General features: G+C 49.5%; 1 protein-coding gene across 4 annotated transcripts in view; it reads left to right on the top strand.

Moving 5' to 3' along the window:
- The window catches only part of LOC142494778 (guanylyl cyclase-activating protein 1-like), a 77,922-nt gene that overhangs the window by 12,596 nt on the left and 44,212 nt on the right, over nucleotides 1-21,114 (top strand). For all 4 annotated transcript variants that reach the window (XM_075599227.1, XM_075599224.1, XM_075599225.1 and 1 more), the window contains exon 2: nucleotides 16,907-17,056. In XM_075599227.1, coding sequence (XP_075455342.1) covers nucleotides 16,907-17,056 — 150 coding nt within the window. The remainder of the gene's footprint in view (nucleotides 1-16,906; nucleotides 17,057-21,114) is intronic.

Raw genomic sequence — 21,114 nt, 5'->3', positions numbered from 1 at the left:
TTCGCTATGCACCATCCGGACTCTTGCGTTCTACTCAAGGTTGTCTTCTCTCTACCCCCTTTGTATCTAAAGCCCTCTTCCGCCTTAAACATGTAATGCCTGTATGCCCACAGATCTGGCCAGTCCCCAGTACTGAGGTGGGTAAGGGTATAACACGCACCCACAGCAGTGAGCGCGTGCCCGGAGTGTGGTAATAGCGTTGCCGGGCCTGGTGAGTAAGGGTTAACGTATACTTGTTGAGTCCGGGGTGCCAGAGGTCGGAGGGTAATGTCCAATTGCCAATGTTCAAGGTTTGGAGAGAGCAGCGTAGTGATGTCCGTAAGCCAGGATTCAAGGGTTGGAGAAAGCAGCGTAGTGATGTCCGTAAGCCAGGGTTCAAGGGTTGGAGAAAGCAGCGTAGTGATGTCCGTAAGCCAGGGTTCAAGGGTTGGAGAAAGCAGCGTAGTGATGTCCGTAAGCCAGGGTTCAAGGGCAGAAGAAGGCAGCGTAGTCAAATCCAAAGCAGAGTTCAAGGTCAAACCAATGGAATCCAAACAGGGGCAGGGACAGGAACCAGAGCTGAAACAGACAAGGGATAGGCATAGCCACTGCACACACAGGAGCTACAGGAAAGCTATGCAGAGCAAGGAAAGAGAGGACAGAGTGGGGTTATATGGGAAGGAAGACCAATAGGGATGAGGGGTGGAGCAGAGGCTTGAGTGAGTGTTTGCAGGGAGAGGTCTGTGAGAGCAGGGGAGGAGATGGAAGTAATCCAGGGAGATGGCTTGTAAGCCACGGGGGCGGAGCCAGTGTTCAGGGGCGGCTGATAACTGGAGCGGGTGCGCGCGCCTTCTGTAAGTCTGCTATGCGCGCGCACCGCGCGTGTCACAGAGCGTGAGAGGCGCACCGCCGGGGAGACGCTCGGCACTGGAGGCGGAAGGGAAGGAGAAGCGGAGGAGCCAGGTAAGGCAAGGGCTGGGGCGATGGAGGCACGCCGAGGAAAGCGCACCCCACGGAGAGCAACGAGCGATCGGGAACGCGCATGCACAGTGCGGGAGCCGCGCGCGTTAACAGAACGCGCGTCAGGGCGCGGAGACCACGCCACAGAGGAATGGCCGATAGAGGAGGATGGGAAAGAGTGAGGACTTAGGGAAGAGGGGTAGTTAGGCACCGTGGGACCTGGGGTGACGGGGACACGCTGGGAAGCGCGAGTCCCCCGATCCGTTACAGTATCCCCCCCTTGAGGATCGGACTCCGGACGATCCTCCCAAGGTCTATGAGGGAACTTCCGACGGAACTGTCTGAGGAGCGTTGCGGCATGAATGTGATGAGACGGTATCCAGGAGTGTTCCTCCGGACCATATCCTTTCCAATGAACAAACTGAAGTCTGCCCCTGGACCAATGAGAATCGAGTATGGACTGGACTTCGAATTCTTGTTGTCCTTGAATGACGACAGAATTGGGTCTCTTAGGACGGTCTGAAAAATGAGCATTTTGGATCACCGGTTTAAGTAGGGACACATGGAACACCGAGGGGATCTTCATGGTAGGAGGAAGTGCAAGTCGGTATGCGACCGGGTTGATCCTCTCGAGGACCTTGAAAGGGCCCAAGAATCTCGGGCCAGTTTCTGGGAGGGAGTCTTGAGCATGATATTCTTAGAAGATAGCCAAACTCTGTTCCCGGGTTTGAATACTGGTCCCACTTGACGTCGCCGATCTGCTTGCGTCTTTTGTCTTTGAACAGAACCTTGCAAGGTTTTTAGGATCTTCCTCCAAGAGTTTTGAAGGCTGGTAATGTGAGAATCCGCTGCAGGAACACCAGAGGGGGGTGGGGGGGAGGAGAGGGGAAGACTGCTGGGATGGAATCCAAAATTAATGAAAAAATGTGATTCTTACGTAGACTCGTTTTTTAATGAGTTAATAGCAAACTCTGCCCAGGGTAATAGATCCACCCAATTGTCTTGAGATTCAGACATGAAGCATCTGAGATACTGTTCCAGAGTCTGATTCATTCTCTCCATCTCACCGTTGTCTGGGGGTGATAACCCGAGGAAAATAGAAGGGAAATACTGAGTCTCTGAGAAAAAGCTCGCCAAAACTTAGAAATGAATTGAGTACCTCTGTCTGAAACAATTGAAATAGGTACACCGTGTAATCTAAAAATTTCCTTAGAAAAAACGTCGGCCAAGGTAGCTGAACTAGGAAGATCCTTGAGGGGTATAAAGTGTGAATGCTTGGAAAACCTATCTACTACAACGAGGATCGTATTCATCCCTTTGGAATTGGGGAGTTGTATTGTATTGTATGTCTTTATTTATATAGCGCCATTAATGTACATAGCGCTTCACAGTAGTAATACATGTGGTAATCAAATAAATAACAGATAATATAAATAACAGATCATGGGAATAAGTGCTTTAGACTTAAAAGTAACATTTCGGAAGAGGAGTCCCTGCCCCGAGGAGTTTACAGTCTAATTGGTAGGTAGGTAGAACGTACAGAGACAGTAGGAGGGAGTTCTGGTAAGTGCGTCTGCAGGGGGCCAAGCTTTATGTATCGTGTTGAGAATATCCACAGTGCTATTCATATGCTTCTTTAAGCAAGTGTGTCTTAAGTTGGGTCTTAAAGGTGGATAGAGAGGGTGCTAGTCGGGTACTGAGGGGAAGGGCATTCCAGAGGTGTGGGGCAGTCAGTGAAAAAGGTTTAAGGCGGGAGAGGGCTTTAGATACAAAGGGGGTAGAAAGAAGACATCCTTGAGAAGAACGCAAGAGTCTGGATGGTGCATAACGAGAAATTAGGGATGAGATGTAAGGAGGGGCAGAAGAGTGTAAAGCTTTAAAAGTGAGGAGAAGAATGGAGTGTGAGATGCGGGATTTGATCGGAAGCCAGGAGAGGGATTTCATGAGGGGAGATGCTGAGACAGATCTAGGAAAGAGTAGAGTGATTCTGGCAGCAGCATTTAGGATAGATTGTAGGGGAGACAGGTGAGAGGCAGGAAGGCCGGACAGCAGGAGGTTACAGTAATCAAGACGGGAGAGAATGAGGGCCTGAGTCAGAGTTTTAGCAGTCGAGCAACAGAGGAAAGGGCGTATCTTTGTTATATTGCGGAGGAAAAAGCGACAAGTTTTAGAAATGTTTTGAATGTGAGGGGCGAATGTGAGAGAGGAGTCGAGTGTGACCCCTAGGCAGCGTGCTTGGGCTACTGGGTGAATGATTGTAGTTCCAACAGTAATGTGGAAGGAGGTAGTAGGGCCAGGTTTGGGAGGAAATATGAAGAGCTCTGTTTTAGCCATGTTGAGTTTAAGGCGGCGGAGGGCCATCCAGGATGATATAGCAGACAGACATTCAGAAACTTTGGTTTGTACAGCAGGTGTAAGGTCAGGTGTTGAAAAGTATATTTGTGTGTCGTCGGCATAGAGGTGATAATTAAACCCAAAAGATGTTATTAGGTCACCTAGAGAGAGTGTGTACAGAGAAAAGAGAAGCGGTCCCAGGACAGAGCCCTGGGGAACCCCCACAGAGAGATCAATAGAGGAGGAGGTGTTAGCAGAAGAGACACTAAAAGTACGATGGGAGAGGTAGGATGAGATCCAGGATAGAGCTTTGTTCCGAATATGGAGAATGTGGAGGAGAAGAGGGTGGTCCACTGTGTCAAATGCTGCTGAGAGGTCGAGTAATATGAGCAGAGTGTAATGACCTCTGTCTTTGGCAGCATGGAGGTCGTCAGTTATTTTAGTGAGGGCTGTTTCGGTGGAGTGAGCAGTGCGGAAGCCAGATTGTAGAGGGTCTAGGAGAGAATAGGTGTTGAGAAAATGGAGCAAGCGAGAGAATACAAGACGTTCAAGGAATTTAGAGGCAAAAGACAGGAGGGAGACAGGTCGATAGTTAGAAAGACAAGTAGGGTCAAGCTTGCTGTTTTTGAGTAATGGTATGACTGTTGCATGTTTGAAGGAGGATGGAAAGGTTCCAGAGCAGAGGGAGGAGTTAAAAATGTGTGTGAGCGTAGGGATTATAGTAGGAGCAAGAGGTTTTAGGAGATGGGAGGGAATGGGATCAAGAGGGCAGGTGGTAGAGGGAGAAGAGGCGATCAACAGCGACACATCCTCCTCTGAGACAGTGGAAAAAGAGTCAAGGAAGGCAGGAGGAGAGTTAGGAAGAGGTGCAGGATTGGAGGAAGAAACAGAGGGGATGTTCTGCCGTATGGATTCCACCTTTTCCTTAAAATAGTCAGCAAAGTTCTGAGCGGAGATGGAGGAAGGAGAGGCAGCTGAGGGTGTTTTGAGTAGAGTATCAAAGACAGAGAACAGTCGGCGTGGGTTAGACTTGTGCATGTTGATTAGTGCAGAAAAGTAGGCTTGTTTAGCTTGCGAGAGGGCAGAGTTGAAACAGGATAGCATAAATTTTTAGTGAAGGAAGTCTGCGAGAGTGTGAAACTTCCTCCAGAGGCGTTCATAGGAACGAGTGGAGGAACGCAGCATGCGCGTGTGGGAATTTAGTCAGGGTCTAGGGTTAGAAGGGCGAGTGCGGCGAGAAAGCGGGGCATGTAGATCAAGAGAGGAGGACAAGACAGAGTTGTAGTTCCTGACCAGGTTGTCAGGGTCTGTAGCAGAGCTGAGAGAGGAGAGGGAGGAGCTTAAAGTTGACTCAAAGTCAGGTAAGTGAATAGAGCGCAGGTTTCTGCAGAACCGGGGGGTAGATGGAGGTGGAGAAGGGGAGAAGCGAGATAGAGAGAATGAGATGAGGTGATGGTCAGAGAGAGGAAAAGGGGAAATGGAGAAATCAGAGAGAGAGAAGTTTTTAGTGAAAACCAGGTCTAAGTAGTGGCCATCCTTGTGTGTGCTGGCTGCAGTCCACTATTGAAGGCCAAAAGAAGAGGTTAGAGAAAGAAAGCGGGAAGCCCAAGAGAGAGATGGGTCATCAATGTGGCAATTGAAGTCCCCAAGGAGAAGAACAGGGGAGTCTGAGGAGAGAAAGAAAGAGAGCCAGGATTCAAAGGGAGAGAGAAAGGCAGAAGGGGGATGAGTAGAGGTAGGTGGGCGATAGATGACCGCCACATGGACAGGGAGAGGAGAGAAGATCTGGACAGTGTGAGCCTCAAAGGAGGGAAAAGCAAGAGAGGGGGGAATAGGAAGGGTTCGGTAACGGCAGAGAGAGGAGAGCAGGAGCCCCACGCCTCCACCCCTGCCATCAGGGCACGGAGTATTCCACAATAAAGTCCATGGAGATATGCTTCCAAGGTTGTTCCGGAATAGGGAGAGGCATGAAGAGACCAGAAGGTTTGTGTCAGGCGGACTTGCTCTGGGCACAGACCGGACAAGCTCTGGTAAAATCGAAAATGTCCTTGTTCATTTTAGGCCACCAAAAGGTCCGTTTGATAAGATCCACTGTCCTCTTGAAGCCTGGATGACCAGCAGATCTAGAAGAGTGTCCCCACAGAAGTATTTTATGGTGAAAACGCGGGGCTGCATACAACCGTCCTTCTATCATCCTAAATCTCCTGGGAAGGTGAACCTGGGCTTTATTAATTTCGTCCAAGACGTCAAAGTTATTGGCGTAAATAATACATTTAGCGGGAAGAATCGTCTCTGAGGATTCGTTAGACTCGTTCTCCGTAGAGAACTGGCGAGAGAGAGCGTCGGCCTTGATATTTTTGGTGCCGGGAATATAAGAAATAGTATAATTGAACCGAGAGAAGAACAGTGCCCAACCAGCTTGACGGGATCCCAAGCGACGAGCCCCCCCAATGTAGAATAAGTTTTGTGATCTGTGAGGATGGCTACAGGTTCCTTGGTACCCTCGAGGAGATGCCTCCATTCCTGGAGAGCCAATTTGATGGCCAGACGCTCATGGTTCCCGACATCATAATTTCTCTCGGCCGAAGAGAACTCGAAGGCTTTGATGGCTTCGAGAGACCAAACAGTCGGATCAGCACCTTTCTTGGTCAAGGCAGTGATAGGAAGAGCAACGGTAGAGAAGTTACGGATGAATTTCCGGTAGTAATTAGCAAAGCCAAGAAAGCGTTGCACAGCCTTGAGTGAATTCGGCAATGGCCAGTCGAGTACAGACTTCAATTTCTAGGAATCCATGGTAAAGCCTTTGTCAGAGATTATATAGCCTAAGAAGGCTGTGGATGGTTGATGGAACAGACATTTCTCCATTTTTGCGTAGAGGCAATTAGCACGACGCTGAGAGAGAACCATTTTGGTATTGCGAATGTGCGCCTCCAAGTTTTTAGAGAAAATGAGGATGTCATCCAAATATACGATGACGAACATTCCCAAAATGTCCCGGAAGATATCATTCATGAATTCTTGGAAAACAGCAGGGGCATTGCACAGGCCGAACGGCATCACTAAATATTCATAATGTCCCGAACGCGTGTTAAACGTGGTCCTCCATTCGTCCCCGTCTCTTATTCGAAGAAGATTGTAGGCCCCTCTTAAATCGAGTTTGGAGAATATAGAGGCTCCTTGAAGACGGTCGAAGAGTTCAGAAATTAAAGGAAGAGGGTATCGTTTTTTTACCGTAATCTTGTTAAGCCCACGAAAGTCGATACAGGGTCTTAAAGAGCCATCCTTCTTCTTCATGAAGAAGAAGCCTGCCCCGGTGGGGGAGGTAGAATTCCAGATGAACCCTTTCTCAATATTCTCCTGGAAATATGACGTCATCGCCTCTGTCTCAGGCACAGATAAGGGGTAGAACTTAGACTTGGGGAGTATGGTTCCAGGGATTAAATCAATGGGACAATCGTAAGGGCGATGGGGAGGTAGCACCTCAGCCTGTGTCTTATTGAAGACATCTAAGTACTCGTGGTATACCTTCAGTAAAGCAGAGCAGTTAGATGAGGTGGTGTCGAGACCCGCGAGCACGACAACAGGAGGGGTAAGTGTCTTCTCTGAGGTAGCGGCCCATTGGATGGGCAAAACGTTGGTCCAATCAATACGTGAGTTGTGAAGTTGAAGCCATGGCAATCCCAGAATAACCTGGACAGTAGGGAGTGGAAAACATCAAAAACCATTACCTCAGTATGACCATCCGCGGTGGTCAGGGTAAGTGGAATAGACTCCCAAATGATGAAGGCTTGTTGGAACGGTCGACCATCGATAGCCTCCAGGCCGATGGGCGTCTTTTTTGGAATTTGGTTGTTGCAAGGGAAGGTGTGATCAAGAAAGTTACCACCAGACCCGGAGTCGATGAACGCTTCCACTTCTATTTGAAGATCAGGACCCGCCAGAGTTACAGGGAGTAGTATCTTCTTCGGTAGTTCCTTAGGGAGAGGGGCAAGGAGAGATAGTACCCAGTAAAAGCCCCTCTACCTTTACTTGGCGTTCCCGTTTCACGGTTTCAGGCGGCAGTGACGAAGACTGTGTTCTGGAGAACTGCAATAATAGCAGAGACCTTCCTCACGACATCGTACTTTCTCAGCAGCCCGATGTTGTTGGCTACCGATTTGCATCGGTTCAGGGGCGTCCAACACAGGGAAGGCCGAAGGGGGTGACCTAGGAAAAAAAGGCAGAGACGAGAGAGAACGGGAACAGTGACGCTCGTTGCGTCGTTCTTGAGTTCGCTGATCCATCCGGATACTGAGAGCAATGAGTTCATCAAGGGAAGAAGGCCGAGCGTGAGCTGCGAGGTCATCCTTGAGAGTTTCGGACACCCCGTGCCAGTATGCCGCAGCGAGAGCTTCACGTTCCACTGGGTCTCTGCGGCGATGGTGCGGAACTCCACCGCGTATCTTGCAGCTGACTTACGAGCCTGAGAGAGATGGAACAAGGAAAAAGCAGCAGTCTCCCTACGCGCTGGCGTGTCAAAAACCTGTTGGAACTCACGCCGGAATTTGGGGTAATCTTGGGTTGTGTCTGGTTTGTGTTCCCAGAGAGGAGAAGTCCAAGCGAGTACGTCGCCAGTGAGTAGGGCATAGATATAGGCCACCTTGGTGCCACCAGTAGGGAAGAGGGACGGGGACATCTCGAATTGAACTTCGCACTGATTCAAGAATCCTCGGCAAGCGAGGGGGTCCCCATCATACCGGTTGGGAGGTGGAATAAGTGGTCCCGGATTGCTTATAGTCACTGGGGCCAGGGATGACGATGCTACTGGGGATTCCCGGAGAGATAAATTGGAAAGTTGATGTGAAACATTGGTACTGTACGTTGGTTGCTTAGAAATTGCAAATGTTCCACGGAAACACCTTGGCCCACCTCAGGGGGGTCTGCATTTGCTGGGCTCTGCATAATGTAATGCCTGTATGCCCACAGATCTGGCCAGTCCCCATGCTGAGGTGGGTAAGGGTATAACACGCACCCACAGCAGTGAGGGCGTGCCCGGAGTGTGGTAATAGCGTTGCCGGGCCTGGTGAGTAAGGGTTAACGTATACTTGCTGAGTCCGGGTGCCAGAGGTCGGAGGGTAATGTCCAAGTGCCAGAGTTCAAGGGTTGGAGAAAGCAGCGTAGTGATGTCCGTAAGCCAGGGTTCAAGGGTTGGAGAGAGCAGCGTAGTGATGTCCGTAAGCCAGGGTTCTAGGGTTGGAAAAAGCAGCGTAGTGATGTCCGTAAGCCAGGGTTCAAGGGTTGGAGAAAGCAGCGTAGTGATGTCCGTAAGCCAGGGTTCAAGGGTTGGAGAGAGCAGCGTAGTGATGTCCGTAAGACAGGGTTCAAGGGTTGGAGAAAGCAGCATAGTGATGTCCGTAAGCCAGGGTTCAAGGGCAGAAGAAGGCAGCGTAGTCAAATCCAAAGCAGAGTTCAAGGTCAAACCAATGGAATCCAAACAGGGGCAGGGACAGGAACCAGAGCTGAAACAGACAAGGGAGCTAGGCATAGCCACTGCACACACAGGAGCTACAGGAAAGCTATGCAGAGCAAGGAAAGAGAGGACAGAGTGGGGTTATATGGGAAGGAAGACCAATAGGGATGAGGGGAGGAGCAGAGGCTTGAGTGAGTGTTTGCAGGGATAGGTCTGTGAGAGCAGGGGAGGAGACGGAAGTAATCCAGGGAGATGGCTTGTAAGCCACAGGGGGCATAGCTAGTGTTCAGGGGCGGCTGATAACTGGAGCGGGTGCGCGCGCCTTCTGTAAGTCTGCTATGCGCGCGCACCGCGCGTGTCACAGGGCGTGAGGGGCGCACCGCCGGGGAGACGCTCGGCACTGGAGGCGGAAGGGAAAGAGAAGCGGAGGAGCCAGGTAAGGCAAGGGCTGGGGCGATGGAGGCACGCCGAGGAACGCGCGCCCCACGGAGAGCAACGAGCGATTGGGAACGCACGTGCACAGTGCGGGAGCCGCGAGTGACCCGAGCGCGCATCAGGGCGCACAGACCGCGCCGCGGAGGAACGGCCGAGAGTTAGGATGGGAAAGAGTGAAGACGTAGGGAAGAGGGGTAGTTAGGCGCAGTGGGACCCGGGGTGATGGGGACACGCTGGGAAGTGCGACTCCCGCGATCCGTTACAAAACCTCTCTCACTGACTGCCCCGCACCTCAGGAATGCCCTTCTCCTCAGTACCCGACTAGCACCCTCTCTATCCACCTGTAAGTCCCACCTTAAGACACACTTGCTTAAAGAAGCATATGAGTAGCACCGTGGCTAATACTATACACGATACATAATGCTTGGCCCCCTGCAGACGCACTTACCTGAACGCCCTCCTGCTGTCTCCGTACCTTCTCCCTACCTACCAATTAGACTGTAAGCTCCTCGGGGCAGGGACTCCTCTTCTGAAATGTTACTTTTATGTCTGAAGCACTTATTCCCATGATCTGTTATTTGTATTATTTGTTATTTATATGATTGTCACGTGTATTACAACTGTGAAGCGCTATTTAAATTAATGGCGCTTTTAAATAAAGACATACATACTGTATATAAATATTTTGTTGACATACAGTACTGTATACAGCATAAACATCTTGCAAAAAAGGTGCATTTACTGATTAGATACACTTACAGTAGCACTAAACATACTGTAATTTAAAGTTCTAAAGGCATTTAACTATATAAAATTGTCTGATTGATATACTGTACAGTATACGGTATGTACAGTATACTATATAAATCTAGGAAATAAAAGTTATTTTTACTATTTAGAGACCCTAACAGCAATACTGTACTATTTTACAGTTGGTATCTAGCGACTCCGTGAGGAAATGCACTGTACAGTATCTTACTGTACAGTAATTTCATTCTGAACAATGTTATATAATGACACGCATATGCAGAAATGTGATGACAAGCATATGCGTTTCAACAAGCTTCCATTTTGACATACATGCATGCACAAAAATGTGATGACATGCATATGCGTTTCAACACTCTTCTGCTCCTCCTTATATCTTTGATTATTTGTACTCTTCCTATCCTCCAGTACCTGGGAAGTCTCTCCTCCTGCATCTCACTATGCCCTCCCTATTGCCTTTTCTGTTTACTGTTTCCTCACTCCTTTGTGAATGTCTCTGTTCTCTCCAACTTCCTCACTCCCCACTGCACCATTATTTATACACCTCTCTCAAAACAACTTCTTTACCCCTCAATATAAAACACCCACAAATCCTCTATTCACACCCTTTATCTACTCCTTCCTGCTGCCAGGGATCTCCCTGAAGCCAGACATACCCACTTGCTCTCATTCATGCCTCACTGCCATCTCCTCCCATGCAAATGGTGTCAACCTTTTCATTTAATACTGACCAACCTTAAAACACGCCCCACAAATCAAGCATCCCAATAGCCTGCACTCATGGCTATTGTCCCACACCCTGTCACTCCTACCACCCATTGTGGCCAAGCACAACCATATACAGCACTTATTCCTTCACCTGTTGTCTCTGAAAATTCCCCTCAAACCTTAGATTGTAAGCTCTTCGGGGCAGGGATTTCCTTTCCTATTGTCTGATTTTGCTGCACTTATTGTATTATTATAATTCCCTGTACTGTATTCTTTGTGAAGCGCTGAGTACACTTTTGGCGCTATATAAATAAAGACATACAATACAATACAATCTCAGCCCTAATTTCTCGCTATACACCATCCCGGCTCTTGCGTTCTGCTCAAGGATGTCTTCTCTCTACCCCCTTTTGTATTCAAAGCCCTCTCCCACCTTAAACTCTTCTCACTGACAGCCCCACACCTCTGGAATGCCCTTCCCTCAATACCAGACTAGCACCCTCTCTATCCACCTTTATGACCCACCTTAAAACACACCTGCTTAAGGAAGCATATGAGTAGCTCCATAGCTGATAATTAACACCTCACACATTAACCTTGGCCCCTGCAGACGCACTTACCAGAATGCCCTCCTACTGTCTCTGTACGTTCTTCCTACCAACCAATTAGATTTTAAGCTCTTCGGAGCAGGGACTCCTTTTCCTAAATGTTACTTTTAAGTCTGAAGCACTTCTTCCCTTTGTGTTATTTATATCTTATTATTTATATGACTGTAACTATTACTGCTGTGAAGCGCTATGTACATTAATAGCAATAAACAAGAAACAGAAGGAGCACACAAAAGACTGTGATAGAGTCAAAAAACTTAAAAGTGTATTAAATTCATCAGAGCATTGGCTTGTGCGCTCCTTCTATTTCTTGTTTATTGCTATTACGTGGATCCAGCTTTGGGACGCCGGGATCAACAGGAGGTGAGCACCAAAAGGGAATTCACTGTAAATTTATTCTTCTAAGCAGCGGTGTGCCATTTATGCAAAACATGTTATATCAGTGGCCCTGGGCCCCAAGTAACAATAAATAAACGATCACCAGTAAAAGGATATATAGCAGCCTGATGGAAGTAGATGTTCACTAGAGCCCTCCTCGTGTTGGCGGTCAGATCATGCAGAAAAAAATGAAAACACAAACATAGTGTGATACAGTATAACATAGACACAGATAACACCACTAACAGACACTACAACTAACATATGCTGAGACACACAGTAGACTGAAAAGTAAAAAAGGCATTTAATATAATAACTGATCGTTCAGTACAACTAAAATGACACAATGTGAGAAGTCCCTAATATCCTTTAGCTAGCTGGAATGCCCGCTTACCGGAGCCCAGCTGGTAACAGGCAGTAGTACTTTTTTACCCCTGAGGAAGGAAGCTCAGTCTTCCGAAACGCGTAGGGTGGTCCCTGATATCACTGAACGCTACATGCCACGTTTCTGAGCCCTACAAACTAAGCTGAGCAGCTCCTTCACTGGAGCACTTTTGAATTTGCCGCCAAGAGCTTTTCCCCTTCACCGCGAGGAGCTGGGGTTGCGGCGGTGTATGCCCTGCGACGCCGAGCGCTTCTGTGCATGTCCACACTTTGGAGGAGAGAGAGAGGGAGCGTAGGCGGATGATTTTGTCTTGGTGAAGCTAAGACAGCTGCTACACCCACCTACTTCCCGGCAACCGGACAATTGCACGTGACAAGCACCAAGGAGACGGGCAGGAGCCACACCGTTTTCGTAAGAGAGGGTATACTCTCAGAATATCCACTGCCTGTTACCAGCTGGGCTCCGGTAAGCGGGCATTTCCGCTAGCTAAAGGATATTAGGGACTTCTCACATTGAGTCATTTTAGTTGTACTGAACGATCAGTTATTATATTAAATGCCTTCTTTACTTTTCAGTCTACTGTGTGTCTCAGCATATGTTAGTTGTAGTGTCTGTTAGTGGTGTTATCTGTGTCTATGTTATACTGTATCACACTATGTTTGTGTTTTCATTTTTTTCTGCATGATCTGACCGCCAACACGAGGAGGGCTCTAGTGAACATCTACTTCCATCAGGCTGCTATATATCCTTTTACTGGTGATCGTTTATTTATTGTTACTTGGGGCCCAGGGCCACTGATATAACATGTTTTGCATCTGTCTCTTCTGACCGTGGGAGTCAGAGTTATATCCCAGGCTGCGGGCAACTACCGGGTTAATTCATTAGCGCTACCTTTTTCTTTTTGTTTGGTGGCCATTTAAACTTACTCTTTTCCATGTACATTAATGGCCTATACAAATAGAGACATACATACATACATACATACATACATACATACATACATACATACATACAACAAGGTTCCAATTTGACATACACGCATGCACGGAATATACATTTTACATTCGGAAGATGAGGCGACGTTGTATTTTTGTATTATTCATTTTAACTTTATTATTGTCAGGGAGAGACTGTGACGGTGCTCGTCTCAAATAAGGAGGCGGACCCGCAGGGCTGCGTTAGCGATCCAAAAAACTGACCACAACCTAGAGACAGTGTCTTGTAAGAGTATCAGTAGTCGGTATGGAAACAGGGGTCAGGGCTGGCGGCAGAGGTGCACACACTCACAGCACACACACAGCACACTCACACCACACACACCACACTCACAGCCCCCTCTACCCCACTACCTCCGGTGTCAGCATGGTGGGTCTGCCTGCGGGGATCGTGCGGGGCTGGGATTGGTGCTGGGCTTGTGGGATCAGTGCCGGGATGGGGGGGGGGGATTTGGTGCAGGGCTGAGTGGGGGGGGGGGGAAATCGGTGCCAGGCTGGGGGGGAGGCGGGGGTCAGTAAGGCTGCTGGGGTGCGGGACTGCTGATGGGGATCAGTGCCGGGCTGGGGGGGAGGGAGGGTCAGTAAGGCTGCTGGGGTGCGGGGCTGCTGATGGGGATCGGTGCCGGGCTGGGGGGGAGGGAGGGTCAGTAAGGCTGCTGGGGTGCGGGACTGCTGATGGGGATCAGTGCCGGGCTGGGGGGGAGGGAGGGTCAGTAAGGCTGCTGGGGTGCGGGGCTGCTGATGGGGATCGGTGCCGGGCTGGGGGGGTGGGGGGGGTCAGTAAGGCTGCTGGGGTGCGGGGCTGCTGATGGGGATCGGTGCCGGGCTGGGGGGAGGGGGGTCAGTAAGGCTGCTGGGGTGCGGAACTGCTGATGGGGATCAGTGCCGGGCTGGGGGGGAGGGGGGGTCAGTAAGGCTGCTGGGGTGCGGGACTGCTGATGGGGATCAGTGCCGGGCTGGGGGGGAGGGAGGGTCAGTAAGGCTGCTGGGGTGCGGGGCTGCTGATGGGGATCAGTGCCGGGCTGGGGGGGAGGGAGGGTCAGTAAGGCTGCTGGGGTGCGGGACTGCTGATGGGGATCAGTGCCGGGCTGGGGGGGAGGGGGGTTCAGTAAGGCTGCTGGGGTGCGGGACTGCTGATGGGGATCAGTGCCGGGCTGGGGGGGAGGGGGGTTCAGTAAGGCTGCTGGGGTGCGGGGCTGCTGATGGGGATCAGTGCCGGGCTGGGGGGGACAAAGCGCTCTGAGAAGCGTGAAATGTTGGTGGGGCTTTTTTTGCCCTTTTCTTGTCCTCATGACCATTAAATAATTATTTTTTATGGGAAACGCACTCTCCTGTTTGTTTATTTGTCTATGGACATGTGTTGTAGTGCTCCCCCATTCCTCCTTTTTCTCTTGTCATACCCACTGGACGGAGGCACACCTAAGGACCCCCACTGCTGGATTACATGGACGTTGCAGCTTCAAAAGTGGGTCACTTGCTGGCTACATGTTTCCCTGGCTATGATTCTTAATGAGATTTTGGTATTATTTAGGGTGAGTTATATGCTTATGACTCCTGATGTTAATCTGTGTCCATTTCTAAATATGTGGTGAGTTCACTATCCAGGAGTCTACACCCAATACCTGTTGTCTTCAATCAAGTATTTATTTTGGGGATCCTTCTACAAGTATTCTTTATTCATTCAATTATTTTTTGTTCTAAGGACTGATTGGTCCTTTCTGGGAGACCATTGGTCTGGATATGGTAGGAAGAACAGAAATGTAAGGAGATACCCATTCTTTGGCAGAAGGCCTTCCAAAATCTAGAGACGAATTGGGATCCGCGATCTGACTTTATATCCGTCGGGACTCCATGGAGGCAGAATATCTCTTTAATTAAGATCTCCATAGTTCAGATGCTTTGGGTAGCTTCCTGAGAGGAACCAAATGGGCTTGTCATGTGAATTGGTCGACCACTACCAGTATGGTAGTCATATCCCTGGAGGGAGGCAGCCCCACAATAAAATCCATGGAGAGGTGGGTCCATGGGTGGGTGGGGATGGGTAAGGGTTTGTAGCAATCCACAGGGTAACGTCCTTGGCACCTTCGTCTGAGCGCATATAACACAGGCTGCCACAAACTCCTGTACGTCTTTGTGGAGCTCAGGCCACCAAAAGATTTGTGCGAGGAAATCGCAAGTCTTCCTAACCCCCGGGTGACCAGACATCTTGGAGTTATGACCCCATTGCAACACCTCATTTCAGAATTGGGGAGGAGCAAGATGAGAGAAGGAGCGAGATGAGGGAAGAAGTTAGATGAGGGAAGGAGTGAGATGAGGGAGCGAGATGAGGGAGTTAAGTGAAGGAAGGAGCGAGATGAGGGAAGGAGTGAGATGAAGGAAGGAGCGAGATGAAGGAAGGAGCAAGATGAGGGAAGGAGTGAGATGAGGGAAAGAGTGAGATGAGGGGAGGAGCGAGTTGAGGGAGTGAGATGAGGGAGCAAGATGAGGGAGTGAGATGAGGGAAGAAGCAAGATGAGGGAAGGAGCGAGATGAGGGAAGGAGTGAGATGAGGGACGGAGTGAGTTAAGGAAGTGAGATGAGGGAAGGAGTGAGATGAGGGAAGGAGTGAGATGAGGGAGCGAGATGAGGGACTGAGGTGAGGGAGTTAAGTGAAGGAAGGAGCGAGATGAGGAAAGGAGTGAGATGAGGGAAAGAGTGAGATGAGGGAAGGAGTGAGATGAGGGGAGGAGTGAGATGAGGGAACGAGCGAGATGAGGGAGGGAGTGAGTTGAGGGAAGGAGTGAGATGAAGGAAGGAGTGAGATGAGGGAAGGAGCGAGATGAGGAAGGAGTGAGGTGAGGGGAGGAGCGAGATGAATGAGCAAGATGAGGGAAGGAGTGAGTTGAGGGAAGGAGTGAGATGAAGGAAGGAGTGAGATGAGGGAAGGAGTGAGATGAGGGGAGGAGTGAGATGAGGGAAGGAGCGAGATGAGGGAATGAGTGAGATGAGGGAAGGAGCGAGATGAATAAGCAAGATGAGGGAAGGAGTGAGATGAGGGAAGGAGTGAGGTGAGGGAAGGAGTGAGATGAGGGAAGGAGCAAGATGAGGGAAGGAGTGAGGTGAGGGAAGGAGCGAGATGAGGGAAGGAGTGAGGTGAGGGAAGGAGTGAGGTGAGGGAAGGAGTGAGATGAGGGAAGGAGTGAGATGAGGGAAGGAGTGAGATGAGGGAAGGAGTGAGATGAGGGAAGGAGCGAGATGAGGGAAAGAGTGAGGTGAGGGAAGGAGTGAGGTGAGGGAAGGAGCGAGATGAGGGAAGGAGTGAGGTGAGGGAAGGAGTGAGATGAGGGAAGGAGTGAGATGAGGGAAGGAGTGAGATGAGGGAAGGAGCGAGATGAGGGAAAGAGTGAGGTGAGGGAAGGAGTGAGGTGAGGGAAGGAGTGAGATGAGGGAAGGAGTGAGGTGAGGGAAGTAGCGAGATGAGGGAAGGAATGAGATGAGGGAGCGAGATGAGGGAGGGCAGCAGATTTAGAGGGAGAGCAAGGGAAAGGTGTTACTTTGTTACATGATAAAAACAGATATGAAATAATAATCGTATGGTCATATGACAGGACAATAACTGGCTTCAATTATTGATAATATACATGTCATAGGAGGGTCACAATGATTGATTATTGATCCACCCTCTGTCTCTGTCTTGTTTATTGATTGACCCTCTGTTTCTGTATTGATTATTGATTTGCTCTCTGTCTTTGTATTGATTATTGATTGACCTTCTGTCTCTGTATTGATTATTGATGACCCATCTATCACTCTATTGATTAATGTATCTACTATCTGTATTGGTTATTGATCAGCCTTCTGTCTCTGTATTGGTTATTGATCTGGCCCTCTGTCTCTGTATTGATTATTGATCAGCCCTCTCTCACAGGATGGGTACATCGATTTCATGGAGTATGTTGCCGCTCTAAGCCTCGTGCTCCGAGGGAAGATTGAGCAGAAGTTGCGCTGGTATTTCAAACTCTATGATGTCGATGGAAACGGCTGCATCGATCGCTATGAACTGCTCAATATCATCAAGGTAAGAGGAACACATACCCCCTCAAATACACAGGGACACATACATCTCAACCCTCCTAATACAAAGGAATACATACCCGTCACACACTACTAATACACCGGAAAACACCTCTCACTCCCTCCTAATACACAGGGACACATACCTCTCAACCCTCCTAATAGAAAGGAATACATACCTCTCACACAATACTAATACACAGGAAAACACCTCTCACTCCCTCCTAATACACAGGGACACATACCTCTCAACCCTCCTAATACAAAGGAATACATACCTCTCACACACTACTAATACACAGGAAAACACCTCTCACTCCCTCCTAATACACAGGGACACATACCTCTCAACCCTCCTGTCACGGGAGACCAGTGCTTAACACACAAAAATACCCGGTTCCTTTGATTGAACAAAACGTGAGATAAAATGAATTGTTATTTATTCACACGAGAAACACACACAGCTTGATTTACAGGATAACACAAAATAACACTTACGAGAAGGAGGTAAAACAAAATAAAAGGTTTCCAGAACGAAAGTCCATGAAATGCAGTCCCTAGGTATCAATTCCCAGGAGCGGGGTTGATACGCAAACAAGAGACGCAAACTCGTCTTTGGCGAGGGCGCCGCTTGCAGCTCCTGTTTCTCCGCCGAAAGAAGTATCTTCGTTCTGCGCTTGCAGAATTCGTTTACAAGTGATTAGTTCTAACGAACTATCATAGCGGGGTACAATCCGTGGTTGCAATGGAATCGTCTCTGTACTGCACGCTATACCTTCCAATGGATCACAGAAGAACACCCACCCGACAGCCTGCACAGGCTTATTACACCCGCCCAAGCCTATCTGGGTAATACACAGCCACTCTTGGCGTGGGAAGCAAATTCCCACTGTAAGGAATTGGGGAACACGTCCTTTGCGACGTGTTCCCTCCTTACCTGTCATTACTCAGACCTCCACTCTGGCACCAGCGCATGCGCGCACCCCCGCTCTGCTTACAGCCTCCGCAGGAGCCGCGCCTCCGCTCTGCCTCCCTTGCTACTGGTTCCTGTGTGCTACATATACCCTGCAGTCCCTTTCCTACCTTGCTGAGCATAACTTGTTGTAGCCTTGAGCTCCTGTGTCTGTTGTGCCTTGCTCCTTGTCTTGTGTTTCTCACTGCAGTTTGATTCTTCGTGTACCGGCCCGGCTTGACTACTGAACCCCTCAGGATATTGACCTCGGCTTTACCCTCGACTCTGCGGAGCTGTCCAACCCATACCACGGCTATACAGACTTCCACGATTCAGACCTCTCCAACCCCAGACCACGGCTATACAGACTTCCAAAATTCAGACCTCTCCAACCCAGACCACGGCTATACAGACTTCCATGATTCAGACCTCTCCAACCCCAGACCACGGCTATACAGACTTCCAAAATTCAGACCTCTCGAACCCCAGACCACGGCTATACAGACTTCCACGATTCAGACCTCTCCAACCCCAGACCACGGCTATACAGACTTCCACGATTCAGACCTCTCCATTCCAAGACCTCGGCAAGTATTAGGACTAACCTGCTCTCTCCAACCCAGATCCGGCTACATTGACAATCCGCCTGCCAGGCACGCTTCCGCTGCTGTGGGTGCGCGGGTTTATTAAGTCCCAACCTCAGTACCAGGGTCCTGTCTTGGTCGTGGGCAGCGCAAGCGTTACACCCACTCAATGGCAAGTTTGCCAACAGTTCCTGCAGCCGGGCAAAGGGCTTCACGGTATGCCATGGGTCATGCGCTAACCTCACACTTAACCCGCTTAGCATACCTGACCCAGCCCCCCTGCACAGCGGCAGAATGCCTACCTTCCTCCAGGATGCCCGGGCATCTGCCAGGCAAACTGTTTATATACATTTCCTGACATTTGGCACTTTCCCAGGTCGGTGTCTTTTGAAGCCCCGGACATTTGCAGACACTCTGGAGTCAGCTCCACAGGGAGTCTCAGGAGCCTGGACTTACATTATGCGTGACTAATATAAAACAAATGCTAGATGGCACTCGTCTAAACCCAAAAAAACAGTGAAGTGAATAAATAAATCAATAGTGATAAATATTCAATAAGTGTATAAACAACAATAAACAGTGAATCATATATATAATAAAATACAAAGGCAAAAACCACTTATCACTCGACCCTGTAGAAAAGACTGTTTCAAGAGTCTGGAGGTGCACTGCTGATCGAATTCCAGGGGAGCGTCGCGGACGCCCAAAAAAGAGAAAATGCGGATAGTGTAATACAGTAACAATGTGTCAATAAAAATATATAAGGGGCTTCCAAATTCCTACTCACAAGCGAAGTATAAAAAAGAGCATATGTGCCAGTCTGGAACTGTGAATCCTCCCAGTCTGGATGGTGTGCTATATACGGTCAGCAATCTCAGAGAAAAGAGAAAACAGCCATAGTGCAGGTAGAATAACAAAACGTATCAATAAAAAGGTCACAAGTGGAGGCTTTACTAAAAGTAAAGGCAGTATACAGGCATCAGGAGCACATACCTCTCACCCCCTCCTAATATACAGACCTCAGGGACACATACCTCTCACCCCCTCCTAATACACAGACATCAGGGACACATACCTCTCACCCCCTCCTAATATACAGACCTCAGGGACACGTACCTCTCAGCCCCTCCTAATACACAGACATCAGGGACACATACCTCTCACCCCCTCCTAATATACAGACCTCAGGGACACGTACCTCTCACCCCCTCCTAATACACAGACATCAGGGACACATACCTCTCACCCCCTCCTAATATACAGACCTCAGGAACACATACCTCTTTCCCCATCCTAATACACAGAGAGGCATCTCAAGGTTAGTGTTTAGATGTCCTGTATTTTTAAGACAATCTCAGATCAGGTCTAATTATAATTAATCTGTTTCTAATCAGATTGTGTTAATCTCCTGGGAGAGGGACGGAGGGAAATGAGCTATAACCCAACATACCTCTGCTAAACATGCAATTACATATGCACACGCTACACACATGCATGCTCACATTTTCCACACAGGTTCCAGGCATGCATACGTTAAACACACAAACAGGTTACATACACACAAACACGTTACAGACAAACACATTAGATACATGCACACATTACATGATTGCACACGTCACATACACATTGCACAAATGCTTGCACACACAACACATGCACGCACACATTACACATACACACGTTACATCACACACATACATTACACACACAGACACATGCACGCACACATTACGCATACACACGTTACATCACACACATACATTACACACACAGACACATGCATGCGTTACACCCACATTACACAAACACAGAGGTGGCTGCACGACGCTCCAGAATAATGTGTAACAAGCTAACAAGCGTGTCAGTGCTTAAATCAATAGTCTGCTCACCGTGTCCAGCGTGGCTCTCCAATGGCAGCCCATGGGTGAGATCGAGCCGTGGCCAGCGGTGGCCCTCAGACTATTCCCTACTCGTTTCATTGCAATTGCTCAAGCAGCTTAAGTGAAACTCCCTGCAAACCTGGGGGAATAAACCTACACGGTACAGATTGGGATGGAACGGCGCAGCCTCCGCACCGGCTTCCCACTGCAAGAGCTCCCCGCACCGGCTTCCCACTGCAAGAGCTCCCCGCACCGGCTTCCCACTGCAAGAGCGCCCCGCACCGGCTTCCCACTGCAAGAGCGCCCCGCACCGGCTTCCCACTGCAAGAGCTCCCCGCACCGGCTTCGCACTGCAAGAGCGCCCCGCACCGGCTTCCCACTGCAAGAGCGCCCCGCACCGCTTCCCACTGCAAGAGCGCCCCGCACCGGCTTCCCACTGCAAGAGCGCCCCGCACCGGCTTCCCACTGCAAGAGCGCCCCGCACCGGCTTCCCACTGCAAGAGCTCCCCGCACCGGCTTCCCACTGCAAGAGCTCCCCGCACCGCTTCCCACTGCAAGAGCTCCCCGCACCGCTTCCCACTGCAAGAGCTCCCCGCACCGCTTCCCACTGCAAGAGCTCCCCGCACCGGCTTCCCACTGCAAG

This window comes from Ascaphus truei, chromosome 5 (genome assembly GCF_040206685.1).
Source record: "Ascaphus truei isolate aAscTru1 chromosome 5, aAscTru1.hap1, whole genome shotgun sequence".
NCBI lineage: Eukaryota > Metazoa > Chordata > Amphibia > Anura > Ascaphidae > Ascaphus > Ascaphus truei.
This window is presented reverse-complemented; position numbering and strand designations above follow the sequence as displayed.